The sequence below is a fragment of the Hesperophylax consimilis genome, chromosome 19 (genome assembly GCF_061612785.1).
Source record: "Hesperophylax consimilis isolate HC1 chromosome 19, BYU_Hcon_1.0, whole genome shotgun sequence".
Lineage (NCBI taxonomy): Eukaryota > Metazoa > Arthropoda > Insecta > Trichoptera > Limnephilidae > Hesperophylax > Hesperophylax consimilis.
Genome location: NC_142854.1, coordinates 13,750,072 through 13,765,346, shown reverse-complemented (window position 1 = coordinate 13,765,346; position 15,275 = coordinate 13,750,072). Strand labels below are relative to the sequence as shown.

Sequence of the window (15,275 nt, the reverse complement as noted above, 5' to 3'; positions counted from 1 at the left end):
ATTAAGCTTCGCCTTAAATTCGATGTAATGTTGTTTTTTAACAGTAACATTGTGGTATATAGTAGTGAATGGTGAAAGAATTTCCTGGAGAGACCATGTTACAAATGAGGAGGTTCTCCAAAGAATCGAAGGAGGAAGGCACCTGCTCAGGACCTTGTCCGAAAGGCGTGCAAGATGGATCGGCCATGTTATACGACAAGAAGGCCTCTTGCATGTCACAATAGAGGGTATGACCGAGGGGACCAACTCTAGGGGACGCACACGCCGAGAGTACCTGGAGGACCTGCTGGTGGACGTGCGCTGCTCATCATATGCAGAAGTCAAAAGAGCCGCACAAGACAGGGAAGAATGGAAGAGGAGATTAGATGAAATTGCTGCAAACCAATCCCAGGATTGAAACCAGAGAGAGAGGGTGAAAGAAGTCAGAGGCGCCTCCACTAGTATTTATATAAATATTGAATTGGTGCCAAAAGTTTTCAAAGCAAATCGTATATCCCGACTGATCTCGATTTAACGATGAAACATCAGTTGATTTTAGCAAAAGAAAACATCGGCACTGTTAGAACACAGACAATATTTTATTTGAATTTTAAAACCAACATATATTTTGTATGTAACACCAGCTAATGTACAGTGGAATCATGAGATTAAGTCTGTCCGACTGGTATTTGAAGGTAAGGTGCTAAATATTTAAATTAACTAAGTCGAATTGGTGTACATTATGAAAACCAAAAAAAAATGTTTTAGTTAAATTGAAGGTTTTCATATCGTTTCGCTTGAGTAGAATACAAATAAAAAAATAAAATCCTCAATAAAAAATATAAATTCAAACTACTACAAAAAATATTATTCCAATATAAATGTATGAAGGCATAAAGGCAACAACTTTAAAGAAAATACAGTATTATAGCTAAGATTATCTGTGACAGTTTCACTTGATTAACTTTTTTGATTTCTTATAAAATTATTTACAAAATAAGTAAAAACCAGTTTTTTGCTTGAAATCGAACGTTTCTAGACTCAGTTTGTCAAGCCATTTTAATGCCTATTACCTACGATATAAGGTATACCAAGAATATACACATTTTTGGCTTGTAGCTTCCTCTTAACGCCATCTATGAACGTGTAGATTATAAAGTACGTCGCGTTTAACCTTAAGCCACTGCAAACCTAATTTCTACCGATTTAAAGTAAGTTAACTCTTTAAGTTTTTAAAATATCAATACATTTGTTAAGCCAAAACGTTAATTACATGAAATTCCCTCGATAGAAAAAAATCGCAAAGTAAGCTTTGAAAATGATTAATAACCCGTTTTGTTATGTTATTTAATATGTTATAGGCATGAACAGTGTATCTTTAAATGCAACTGAAGCATTTGTCGAGAGATTTTTGCTCTATTACAAACGAGTCGTGTTTTATTAAATATTTTAATAATTTTCGCTTAATTATTATCGTTTTTTTTAATATTGGCGCACTCCCTCTAGCATTCGTATTTACATATCTCCCCCTCACACCATCTTTGAACGCTTACTACGGGGCCTTTCGTAACTCGATCAAAGACTTGGTATACCGGAAACATATCATAAACAATACCAAAGAGATGAATAATAAACCAATAACAATAAATCTAAGAAACTGCATACATTATCATTCTTTAATCCATTACAATATTATTAATTAGCATCCAATTGAATCGTTTTATTGTTTTCTATTGTAATGATGACGCTGCGTTTAAGGCGATGCACTACGTAGTGTAATATTTTAAATTGAGCCGCTATCAATAACAACCCTTACGTAGATGGCGATAAGTTTTAAATTCTCGCTTAACACCATCCGCCTGATTTGATTTATGCAAGAAAAAAACATGGCCTAAAAGTGCCTTTTATTTTATTTTGTGGATGTTCCAGGCATAAATATTTAATTATTTTTCGATCATTTTATAAATAACTTAATTTGCCACATTAAACAATAAAATTATAACCGAAAATGGGTTCGTAAGTAGGAGATTTTGAACTTTAAAGCAGCTTTCATAAGCCTTTACATTATTTTTTTCTGGGCTTATTAAAAGACTTATCTAAAAAATACTCGATTAGTTCAAAGGCTAAGATGTATTCTACTCGCAGTATTTAATTAAAGCATCTGAAACATTTCTAGGCGACCAAATTTTCAAATCAAAAACACATGATTTTGAATTACTACGTAGTGCATGGCCTTAAAACTAAATTACCAACGCTTCTATATTTGTAGGATTCAACAAAGTCAATAGTACCCCCAAACTTGTTGCCCAGATCATACATTCTATTGGTTAGTGAGTGTGTCTGATAGTTGATTGTGTATGTATTGCGGAAGAATTTTACATTTTGTCTTGTGTTCCTAGTCGAAAAATACATATATGTAAAGAATATTTTAATATTATTACCTACTTAACCTACCATAATTACGTAAATTACTTATATTAAATACTAAATAATGTATTACTTTAGTAATTTGAAGACCTTTTTAGACAAGTTAGGAAGGGTTTTTGCTTTACAAAAGGTGGTCTAAGGGACATTTTGATTTTAAATTGCAAAGGTTGGTACCTTAAAAAAATAATCAATTTTTTAGGCATTGGGTGTCCCATGCTAAGGTCACCGTTTTGTATGAAATGCTCCAAAAATGATTAAGAAAAAAAAACAAAAAAAATTAAAAAATTGTGGAAATCCCAGATTTCGTTATTTCTATCTAATCATTACATAATTATAATATTTTTATGAACTCATTTTCACATCACCATGATGTACATAAATATACATATAATCGTACATAGATAAATATTATTTTTTTATCTGAGAAATGAACCTTCTGAACGAATGAGCCAAATACCAAATGGGTGGGACCGACATTTATTTCGTATATTAACTGCAGTAATGTCATCCAATTTCCAGTGTGCCACCAAAATTTGACAGAATGCAATTGTAAATTTCATCGAGTCTATCTGCCAACCTCAGCTCGATCATTCATTCATTCATTACCGAAAACAAGTGAAATTCAAATATATGTATTTAAAAAAGTTAAATAATATTTAATTTCTACAATTTTAAGTCACGTACCTTATAATATATTACTTGGATTACCTAAGATAAAATATTAATCAAACCTTACGATGTCGGATAACTAACTTCTTATCTGATATTGATTATAAATTATAAAATATAATTGATTTATCTGAAGCATTTTTTTATCTTTTCATATCAATTCCATTGTGAAAGATATAGGTAAATAAAACTGATATTTTATATCAAAGCAATCGACGCTGACTGGACTGAATTTCAAAGGAAAAGATTTTGATCAGATAACCAACTTGATAGGAACTTAAGGTTTGTTCTACCAGTACTTTAATGGAAGATGCTCCCAAGAACTAGTGTCATCCATACTGCACAGGTGAACGCACAGTCCGGAAGCACGCCAAAATCGTGACCAACATTGCAATTGTACACTTTGACCAAGTTTCTCGTTAACTCTTTAAGTTTTTAAGTTCCAAAAAAATGTTATTTTCTAAGATAATATATGAAATTCCCTCGATAGGAAAAAAACGCAAAGTAAGCTCCGAAAATTATTAAAAACACGTTTTGTGCTGTTATAACATGTTATAGGCATGAAAAAATTCACAGTGTATCTTTAAATGCAACTAAAGAATTTCCCGAGAGATTTTTGCTCTATTTCAAACGAGTCGTGTTTTATTAAATATTTTCACCATTTTCGCTTAATTATTATCGTTTATTAATATTAGCGCGCTCCCTCTAACATTCGTATTTACATATCTCTCTTTCAAACCATCTTTGAACGCTTACTACGGGACCTTAAGGCGATGCACTACGTAGAAATGCACAACCATGTGTTTTTAGTTTGATAATGTGGCAAATTATGTTCTTTATAAAATAATCGTAAAATAAAATCGTTTCGCTTGAGTAGAATACAAATAAATAAAAAAATTATTCAATAACAAATATAAACGTAAACTACTAAAAAATACATATTTTTAATAGAAATGTATGAACGCGTAAAGGAAACAACTTTAAAAAATACAGTATTATAGCTAAGATTATCTGTGACAGTTTCACTTGATTAACTTTTTTGCTTTCTTATAAAATTATTTACAAAATAATTAAAAACCAGTTTTGTGCTTGAAATCGAACGTTTCTAGACTTACTTATGCCTATTACCTATAATATAAGTTATACCAAGAATATAGATATTTTTGGCTTGTAGCTTCCTCTTTTGCGGGAATTTAAACCTTATCGCCATCTACATAAGGAGTGTTATTGTTAGCGGCTCGATTCCAAATCTTACACGACGTAGTGTATCGCCATAATGACCCTTATGTAATTTTGTACAGCTGTTAGTTACACATGACATAATAAAATTAAACAATAAATTATATAATACTTTGATAAAAAGCAAAAACAACTAACTATTTTCCATCAATAACAAGAAAACGTGTTACCTACATCGTTACATAGTTATATAATACCTAGAAATGAGTGTACCATGTACAGGGTTTTCAAATAAGAGGTGTTATTTTGATATTCAATCGTAAAAGATCAATGGTTTCGTTGCTTGTGTGGCACGTAGCGCCCGCGCCATCTTGTTGAAAGTAAACGTTGTCCAGATCAATAAATTTCAATTCCGGCCATTAAAAATCATTAATCATCTCTCGGCAGCGCAATCCATTCACCGTAACTGTTGCTCCAGCCTCATTTTCGAAAAAGTAAGGTCCAATGACTCCGCCGGACCGTAAACCGCACCAAACAGTAACACGTTGACGATAGAGAGGCTTTTTAACAATAACTCTTGGGTTTTCCGAGCCTCAGGCGCGACAATTTTGCTTGTTGACGAAGCCACCGAGGTGGAAATGGGCCTCATCACTCAAGATGATTTGCATTTGATTCACTCAAGTGAATTATAATAATTCCAATGCGTTGTTGAAGCGTGTATCGTTCCATTTTTATTAATGGCGCACTTTCTACTTGTCAAATGTCAAAAAATGACAGCTTCAAAAGTATTATCTACCGAAATAGCAGGCTATTTTATATATACCTAAACAGGTATAAAATTCAAAAGAACTGATTTAAAATCAATTCAGTCATCTCATTAACGATTGCAGTTTTTACATTTGATAACTATTCTAAAACTACTATAATAATATTCCATTACCTACGTACTAATATTTGGAATTCACAACATTGAGACGACACACGACTTTTAGCTTCCTTATAACCTATGATAAATATTGTTTTGTGTTAAATTAATTAATCTGGTAACACTTTATTTTTTAACTTAATTTGAATACTGGGGTATTATAGAATCAACGTTACCTCACACTTAGAATATTGAGTAGGCGTTGCATATTTTTATCCTAGTATATCTGCTACTGCACAATATACTCATGCCTCTGTTCTGAATTATTTCCAGTCCTTCAACTTGTGTTTTAGTGCAATCAATGTAAATATCTATCAATTTAGGTACTTAATCAGTCAACCATAAGCATAAGATGGCGATTCTCAAAATTTCCGAGTCATAAGTCAACCATATCGTTTATTTCGCAAGATGGCAGTTGATTCCTATGGTAGTTTGTTTATTACTGCGTTAAACATCACAAATCAGCTGTCGAAAGAAAGGTACATAGGTCTTGTTTATGTCTGTATTTCAAAAGATGGATGTTCTAGGTTCTTGTAGCAAAATGATGATTTGTTATTAAGGTTGTTTTTTTTATTTCATGTATAAATATCATAACATTTGTGATTACACATCTGCAGTGATGATGGACACTGTAATGCTGTTGGAATCGTTGGCTAAATAAGAAGGCAATGCAACACGGCATAAAACCCCAAAAATAAATCGCTATTTGTTAATAACTTTGTTATAATTTATAAAAGTATGTTAAAAATCAACTGGTGACAGTCAACCATCTTTTTTACTTCTGCAATCACAAGATGGCTGTTTTACAATTTGTATTATTGTTCAGCATTTTAGTACTTAGCTGTTAAAAAGTCAGCCATCTTGTTAATTACTGGCGAAACTGACTGTTCTAGAAGTTTTATGATTTTTAAGAGTTTTATTAATTACCGGGATAAAACTAAAAACACAAAACGTCAAATATCAGCTGTTTGAAAGTCAGCCATCTTGTCGATTTTAGCATTTCACAAGATGGCGGTACTGGGAAAAGTGATGGTTGATAATTTTTTTACGACTAGGTAACTGGTAGCACACATAACAACGAATTAGCGACATTACGGGAATGTTGAATAGATGAGATGAGATGATGTGAGCTACACGACGGTGGTTGCGGATATCATTAAACCATGTTTGCGGACTGGTTTGCACGTATAGAGTTAATTATGTCAATAGATACTGCACGCAAATATGAAACAGTCAATACTAAGTAAATAATGCTATTATATACATTATTTACATTCAAAAGTTTGATGTATTTTTCTTAATACAGGGTTTTCCAATAAGAGGTGTTATTTTGAATAGCCCGCTATTTCTGTAGATGTTACTTTTGAAGCTGTCATTTTTTGACATTTGACAAGTAGAAACTACGCCATTAATAAAAATGGAACGATACACGCATCAACAACGCATTGAAATTATTAAAATTCACTTGAGTGAATCAAATGCAAATCATCTTGAGTGATGAGGCCCATTTCCACCTCGGTGGCTTCGTCAACAAGCAAAATTGTCGCATCTGGGGCTCGGAAAACTCAAGAGTTATTGTTGAAAAGCCTCTCTATCCTCAACGTGTGATTGTTTGGTGCGGTTTATGGTCCGGCGGAGTCATTGGACCTTACTTTGTCGAAAATGAGGCTGGAGCAACAGTTACGGTGAATGGATTTCACTATCGAGAGATGATTAATGATTTTTTAAGGCCGGAATTGGATGGTATTGATCTGGACAACGTTTACTTTCAACAAAACGGCGCTGCGTGCCACACAAGCAACGAAACCATTGATCTTCTACGATTTAATATCAAAATAACTCTTATTGGAAAACCCGTTAATTCATTGTTCGCCTTCGTCAGGGCAGCTAAACTGAAAAAAACACATAACGAAATCGATTTGATTTTGCTATCGAGTAATTGATTTACCTCACGAACCATCACGCCATTTTTCGCAAGGGCCAGCACAAAGGACGAACCTCCAAACAACTCGGTTTTGACACACACTCCTTGTCGCGTTCACATTCATACATCGTCTCATTCATCCTCTTTTGTTATTCTTACTATTGTATGACCACTTATTCACTATGTATTCCTCGGGCGTCTTCTTTTTCACTCCTTACTTCGTTCATTATTTCTTTAGGAATGCATTGCATTCTTCGCGAATCTCCACATTTCTCACACATCTCATTTCTACGGTATTCAGTCTAATTTCCTTTCCCTGCCAGTTCCATGCCTCATTGCCACACATCAGGGTAGGTACCTGCACTCCATTTTGGACTGCTAGCATCGCTTATTTAGTCATTTTTTGTTAGCGCAAACTGCGTTCGGTGCTACATTCGTTTTCTCCATTTACCCTTCATTCAATATCTCTATCAGTCACAAAATTTAAAAAATTGGCCATATAGAAAATTTAGACGAATGAAGCAGGTAGGTAGGTACTTACTTTCGGACAGCATTATTGATAATGTTTGATAATTAAAAGAATGCTGCCATAGAAGCCGAGTGCATTTATCACGAGGATTGGACAAGATAAGAGACAAATATACCCACTTTTCCTTTCGCCTTGAATATTTCTAAAACAAACAGACATCTTCCTAATCTTATCGCATATTATATTTGTAAATATTGCCGCGTTGGAAGTCACGAAGTAGGAGATAGGTAACTAATCATTAGTAAGCGACTCTGGTTTTTACTATTAATAATAATTATTCTTTTGATTTAGATTTGGGTGAGTGAATAATCAATTTAGCAAAGAGGTTGCAAAACATGCCGAACCCTGGTCAATGAGACAATCACCTTAGAATAAATCAATACGCACTTAATTTTGCATTCCTCTCATTGGCAGACAGAAGCACGTTTCCAGTATGCTAAGTGACATGGGACAAAGAAAGATCGCTAATAAATTCGGCTAACAAGGTGCCAATCAAAAAGCGATGCTAATTTCTGATAAACGCATCGGCGAACCAAACTATTGCAGTAATTGATAGTCATCTAATAAATGTCAATACATCCACTTGTTAAACATTGAAACAACTTAACAGATATTCCCAAGACGGATATGTGATGAGAATGCTATTCAAACCTCGACACATCAGTCCCGTGGATCCACTATACGCATTATAGGCAAGCACGATGGTATGCCATCAAAGTTCAATACAACAACGCTAGACAATTGTTTCAGTTAGATAATAACAGAACTTGAATATTCTTTAAAATTTGATGAATTTTTCAAAATTCAAAATTTTGTTACTTCTTGGTTTCAGGCTCAGCAGTAAGCTATACCTGTAAGTCATACCTGTTATATGTTAAATAACAGAACAAAACGTGCTTTTAATAATTTTCGGACTATATTTTGCGATTTTTTTCTATCGATGGAATTTCATATGATTACCGTTTCGACTCTACAAATGTATAAATACTATCTTAAAAAACAACATATATTTTTTTAAACTTAAAAACTTAGAGTGTCCAAGAGAAATATGTAATACATCGGTAGAAATTCGGAATGCGGTGCCTACGGTTACTGACTACTTAAGTAATTTTAAACTTTTTCCACTTATTTTATTTTTTGACCATTACCGGTTTCAGCTTATTATAGCCATCTTCAAGGTGGTAATTTTTTTATTTAAACAATGGTTTAAATACATAAGGTTTGTGTGAGAGAGTTGGGATAATAGAGATGATATACAATGATTTTCTTTCAATTATAAGGATTTTCACATCTTCTTTGCTGTGTGGTATTTCAGAGCTGAATTTACAATTATTTGGATATTACCAGCAGACATAATCACCTAGGCTTTATAGATTAATTTAGGGAATACCTTACGCCAATGTTTTTCACCCATTACAATTGCCAGGCAGACAGCGAAAAACTCTTTAATTTTGAGGTTAAAGACAATTCTTTATAATTAAGCTTAACAGGAATCACTCCTGTAGAATAAAAACTTAAAGGAATTTGGCGAACTGAAAGGTAAATATATAATAACACAATAGTGCGTAAATAGAGTTGCTAAACAAGATTCCATTCAATGTATCTGCGCGTTCAACACGCTCTTGTGTCCTGTTCACAGGTTGATCAAAGAAAAACGAACTCTAAGCATAATTTTCGCCTGAACAGACTATGCAATAATTACAATAGCGTATTATCCAAGGTTGATATTTTCAGTTGCGAACTTACCAAATACAAGACGTCCATAAAATAATATTTCTGTGATGGTTTGTGAATAATGTTTATATCTCTATTATGATTTGATTTGTATATACAACCTCTCTCCATGGCTAAAAATGTATTGTTTCGTAAATTTTTCGTTTTATATAATCCTTTGTTTTGTATAAATTTTTTTAATTCATATTCCTTTCTCACAAATTTAAATAACTTATTCCATATTATGCTGTCTCAGTTAAAGTCACAAGGAGGAAATCCATAATTTGTTTTATTTTACTATTTAATACTTATGTACAAACTGATTTAATGTAAACTGTCGATTTCCCGAATATGAATAAATAAATAAACAAGTAAAATAATTAGGTCCCAATGGGCGAGTGGTTAGAGGCGTTGTCCCTGCAAGACAAAGATCCTGTATTCGATCCCTAGATGCGAACGTTACCTTTTTATTATTTATTATGATTTATTAGTATTATCTTCATCTTCAATGATATATTACATTGATGGGTTTAACCTTCAAAGGTTATTCCAAAAATGAATTATTATGAAGCCAAAATTAACTTTATTGGCGTCGAATTAACAAAAACTTTTCAATTTTATAAGATAAAAATAATCCATAAATAATCAGATAACTATATGACTCTTTAGTCCAAAAAATAAATTATAATAATTGCATGTAGTAGGTACTTACATATAGGTATCTACATTTAAACATATATTATGAACAGTGATGGAAGGAAGATATAAATTGTTAAAAGTATTACAAATATATCAAATATTAGGGAAGCACGAGAATCAGCGTAGCATTGGGTTGGAGTTATCAAATATCACCTGTCCAGAACTAGGATGTCCTTGGTTCTCCAGGGAAGTTGGATGGGGACACTACCCTCAACAAGCACAGGAGAAGTTTACAGATAGGGATGAGGGGAAGGAGTGGGGACTTACCGAGATGACCATGAAGACGCACAGACCGAAGCTGAGGGCAATAAGGACCAGATTAGGTCCTCCAGGAGTGGCCCCGACGTTTACCACGGCTCCGCATCCGAAGAAGTTCAGCAGAAGGTTGCCTGTAATAAAATTATCAAAATAAACATAGGAACTTAGTATGGACGACTTATCGTTTTAAATTTTTGTTGGGTTGGTTTCAGCGTTCAAAATCATGAAAAGCAGGAAGATCACTCAAATCGTAAAAACCAATAAGCGAAAATCTTGAAATCATGAAAATCATGAATATCACGAAAATCACAAAAATCGTTAAAATGAGAAAAAACATGAATTTCGTGAATGTTACGTAAAATTGACGAAAATTATGAAAATCATAAAAATCAAATAATCGTTAAATCATAAAAATCATAGAAATCGTAAAATCATAAAAAATATGATAATCACAAAAATCATAAAAATTATGAAAATCGTGAGAATCAGGTTTAGGCTTGAATGTTTTTTTTTATTAAAAGCTTATTAGCCTAGAAAAAAATGTGTTGGAGTTTAGCGTGCTTGGTTTAGTGTTCATGTTTCCACGCCATGTAGAAAATAGGGAAAAACATTCTAACAAACCCTTATTTCTTGATACGAATTCCATTTTCGAGAGGTGCGAATATTGGGAGAAATCAGAATCAATCTTACCAAACTTTTTACAACAATTACATCTAAACTGGTAATTAAAATGTTGTGATTTCAAGATATTCCAGCAATGTTTTATGTATTAAAACTCTGCAATCTTTTTACAAAGACATTAATTTCTCCCAAATTAACATACTCGAGCGCATTCAACTATTTTCTAACGACTTTTACACTTTCCGAAAAGCAATTCATTTTGCGTAAATTAACAGAGTAATAAATACTCGCATTTATAAAATCCTGGTGGAGAATTCTGTTGGTCATGTTGTCAAACTATATGTCATTTTTGAAGTTTATGTATTTACTGATATCGAAGCATAATATTTCTGTCAGGACGTCGCTACAATAGATGTTGCTTACACATTACAAATAGATTGTTTATGCTTCTGTTCCTGCAATTTAGGAAGCGGGTATGGGCACCGCCGCCCCGGAAACCATTTTTTGGATAACATTATATAGTAATACGTTGCTTTATACTATCATAGATATTCTTCTGTTATCTGTCTCATGAAACGGCAATTTGGGAGGCGGTATGGTTTATATATTGGATAACCAATACCCCTGCCATAGGACACTCCAAGTGGTTCGCTACGTTTGGTGACTTAGTAGGGGTGCCCGGGTTCATGGGGGTGAGGTTTTTCTAGGTCTCGAGGGAGGGAGGGAGACCTTTAGACCTCTCCAGCCGGACTCTCTCGACCCATCACCTTGCACCGAAATGGGAGGGATGGATTCATACGACTGTCACTCCTGGACACATTGACTTCTAGATTCCTACCCTCCTCTCGCCTTATTTTCCATAAAAAAGACCCCCCAAAACATTCCCAAAGATGACATTGGCCCTGCGAGCATCTTGTGTAAAGCTAATGTCAAAAAAATGATCGCACTTTCCTTACATTAGATATGAAAATATCAAAATATTTTTTTGCACAGTTTTGTATTTGAAATTTAGGCAAATAGTGGTCTGACTTTTAGACCACGAAACACGCCCCCATCAGATTTCTTGTCTTGTTCTTTATTTTGTGGTGAACACTATTTTCGGATGAAACAAAGAGTATTTTGGCGTCTTGCCTGATTTTTTAACAGTTAAATAAATATCTCAAAACTCCATAGCACATGATGGAATTCATGTTGCAAACAATATAGTGGAAGATACCATCATATCGATCTGATCAACGACCACCATTCGGAAAAATAATGTCGCTTGAAAGGGCTTTAGCTATGCTATGGCAATTTAACCTAACCCAACTTTACTCTTACTATCATCTCCTTTTCCTCCCCACTTCTCTTAAATGGTAGATACTTACGTTTGTCCAATTCATCTTAAATAGGTAGAATTGATCTTCCCACAGACACGCAGGTTCATTCATGTCTATCGGTTATCTTTTCAGTGACATCAATTCATTAAATTAATTAAACTTCCAAAAATCACTCGTAAACAATATACCAATTCAGAAATTGCGGCAGTCCGAAAACTAGCTGTAAACAAACCATTAAATTGTCTAAAATTCCACCGAAAGAGTTAAATTAATTACCTATGAACCGTCATGCCTCTTGCCCAGCGCCTAATTCTATAAATCAGATGGTTCGTATCTTCGCAATCGCCTAAGAGTGCCTGAAGCTATATCTCTTTTTTCACAATGTGTTTTCAGAAATAATTATATAGATTCCCCACGCAAAAGTACACTCGCAGTAAGGGTCGGAATGGGTTATAAAAGCTGTTCCAGGTGTATTTAAAAAAATGATAATGAATTCGAAAGTGACATCATACAAGAGCTCAGAGAACCATCACCAAGTGGGTTCCCAATGGAAGACACCAGGATACAGACAGAGGTGGAAAGAAGTAAAATTAAGCATGTAATTGAGAATGAAACTATTGTATGTTTCAGTAGGTCCAAAATACCGTAATACAGATGACAACCATATGAAAGGACATCAAAATATCGTAATACGGAAGACAACCAGATGAAAGGACAACAAAATATCGTAATACGGAAGACAACCAGATGAAAGGACACCAAAATACCGTATAATACGGAAGACAACCAGATTGAAGGACACCAAAATATCGTAATACGGAAGACAACCAGATGAAAGGACACCAAAATACCGTATAATACGGAAGACAACCAGATTGAAGGACACCAAAATATCGTAATACGGAAGATAACCAAATGAAAGGACACCAAAATACTGTAATACGGAAGACAACGAGATGAAAGGACACCAAAATACTGTAATACGGAAGACAATTAGATAAAGGTACACCTTCATGTCATTAAAACGTCAAATGTGTGCCCCGGTGAAAGTGACGCAGAGGCAGTTTGAGGAAGAGGTACACAGAATTAAAATTTAACAGAGAACTTAAGAATCTAATTGAGCATTAAACTAATTGCTGGATTCTATTCTAAAGACTTCATTAAGACCACGTGGAATGAATCTAAGATGAAACGGAGAGTTGGACTGATTGTGTGGAAGAATATTGAAAGTTTTGAAGATTGTTCATCTGTCAATATCGAACATAAAATTCCACGATATTGGCTAGAAATACGAGAAATAGATATAACAAACTGATTGCAGTCTTTAGAGCACAAGTGAGAATGCTCTCCATGTTCTGCCGACAGCGTCATTGATCCATTCGACACCGGTACATATTCGGGAAACATGACATTTTTCACATGATAACGGATTCTGCGACTTGTTCTTGAGTTCAACAGCTCGGCTGTGGAACGATTTTCTTGCCTCTGTGTTTCCTCCCTCCTAAAACATGGGTCTCTTCAAGACTCCTGTACACTCCTTCATCTTCTCAAAAAGACCCTCTACATAATTATATTCCTCAAAGCCTCCTGTGTGGAGTTATATAAATAATAGTTTCATATTTTTTTCGTGCAGTTTCGATTACTTGGTCTTAATATACCTATTGCTGTCAGTACTAAAAACGGAACAGTTTTAATAATGTTTCTCTGAACATTTCAATTTCAAGCTTTCTACTGGTTTTAATGTATCGCTTTCAGAAAAAATGTTTACAAATATGTTTAAAGATATAAAATTCTCTGTTCCTGGTATAAATCTATCGCTTTAAGGACAAAACGACTACTGGAATTAAACAATGATCGTTGTTTTCAAGAAAGTTTGGATGAGCCGTCTACTTCTTGTGATAATATTTCTCCTGCAGCATGAAACTGCTGAGATGTTTTGTATTTTCCCAGAACATTTGAATTCCAGTTTGCCTCTGTCCCAAATCCCAGCCGTTTGAGTCACTGCAAGAGCTCAGAAATTCTAGTGTTGGGTTATTTCGAGTTAGTTTTGTGATCGAGTTTTACAGTAATTATCGACACACGTTATTTTATCTGCTTTACATTCCATGACATTACTGTCTTCTATGACAAAGTAATAGCAAAGTCATATAGAATGGGCGGTGAACATAGAAACGCCCCAGGAAATAAAGTTGTGATGTTTTCAAATATCTCTAAGAATAATATAATATCGATGGCCTAGCACACGTGAATTATTATTTTTTTATCAATTATGTTTATATTTTAAAATAAATTGTAAAATAAAATTGTAGTAGATGCATTATACTAACACGACAATAAGATTTTGAAAGAAATATAATACGCAAAAAACTTTTTTTTATCTTTGTCTACTCTTATATCAATATGTGATATCTATGATAGTATGATATCCGTACTCTTAGGATGAGGTGTTTCACAGAATTTGAACAATTCGTCGAATTTAAAAGTTAATTTTCAAGTTCTGTGAAAGTTCTATTCAACTATGTTATTATTTCTTTTTATTGAATTCGACCGTCCCATTTGAAATTTGTTGAATTGTTCAAATTTATATGTTAAATTGTTGGTTATAATTTTGTTATTATTTCATCATGAGCAGGTATTCCACAGTACTTGGATAGTAATAGAACTTGAATTTTAACTTTGATATTTGATGAATTGTTCAAACTTTGTGAAACAACCCATCCTTGCATCTAATTGAACTACGTCATTCAGTACAGGGTTTGAATTTCTTCACAACTATCGAATTAAATATTAACATAGCTACATGTTATGTAATTGGATGCTGGTAAAAATTTACCTGAATGGGACTAACCTACAAATACTTGCCAAGAAATTGTTTGCCTGTAGGCAAAAACAAAATGTAGGTTTTGCCTCTGGCTCAGAGAGTACATCTAAAAAAACACTGGCATTTCATGTCAGTAGTTAAAGCTATGTACCAAAGAATACAGGTAACTGACTGCCCACGTATTTGAGGTTGTACTTTAAACATTATTAGAT

At 33.7% G+C, this 15,275-nt stretch overlaps 1 protein-coding gene across 1 annotated transcript in view; it reads right to left on the bottom strand.

Moving 5' to 3' along the window:
* Nucleotides 1–15,275, bottom strand: part of Prip (aquaporin prip) — a 145,237-nt gene that overhangs the window by 61,202 nt on the left and 68,760 nt on the right. Inside the window, exon 4 of the mRNA XM_089643450.1 lies at nucleotides 10,312–10,433. Within this exon, the coding sequence (XP_089499576.1) occupies nucleotides 10,312–10,433 (122 nt within the window). The remainder of the gene's footprint in view (nucleotides 1–10,311; nucleotides 10,434–15,275) is intronic.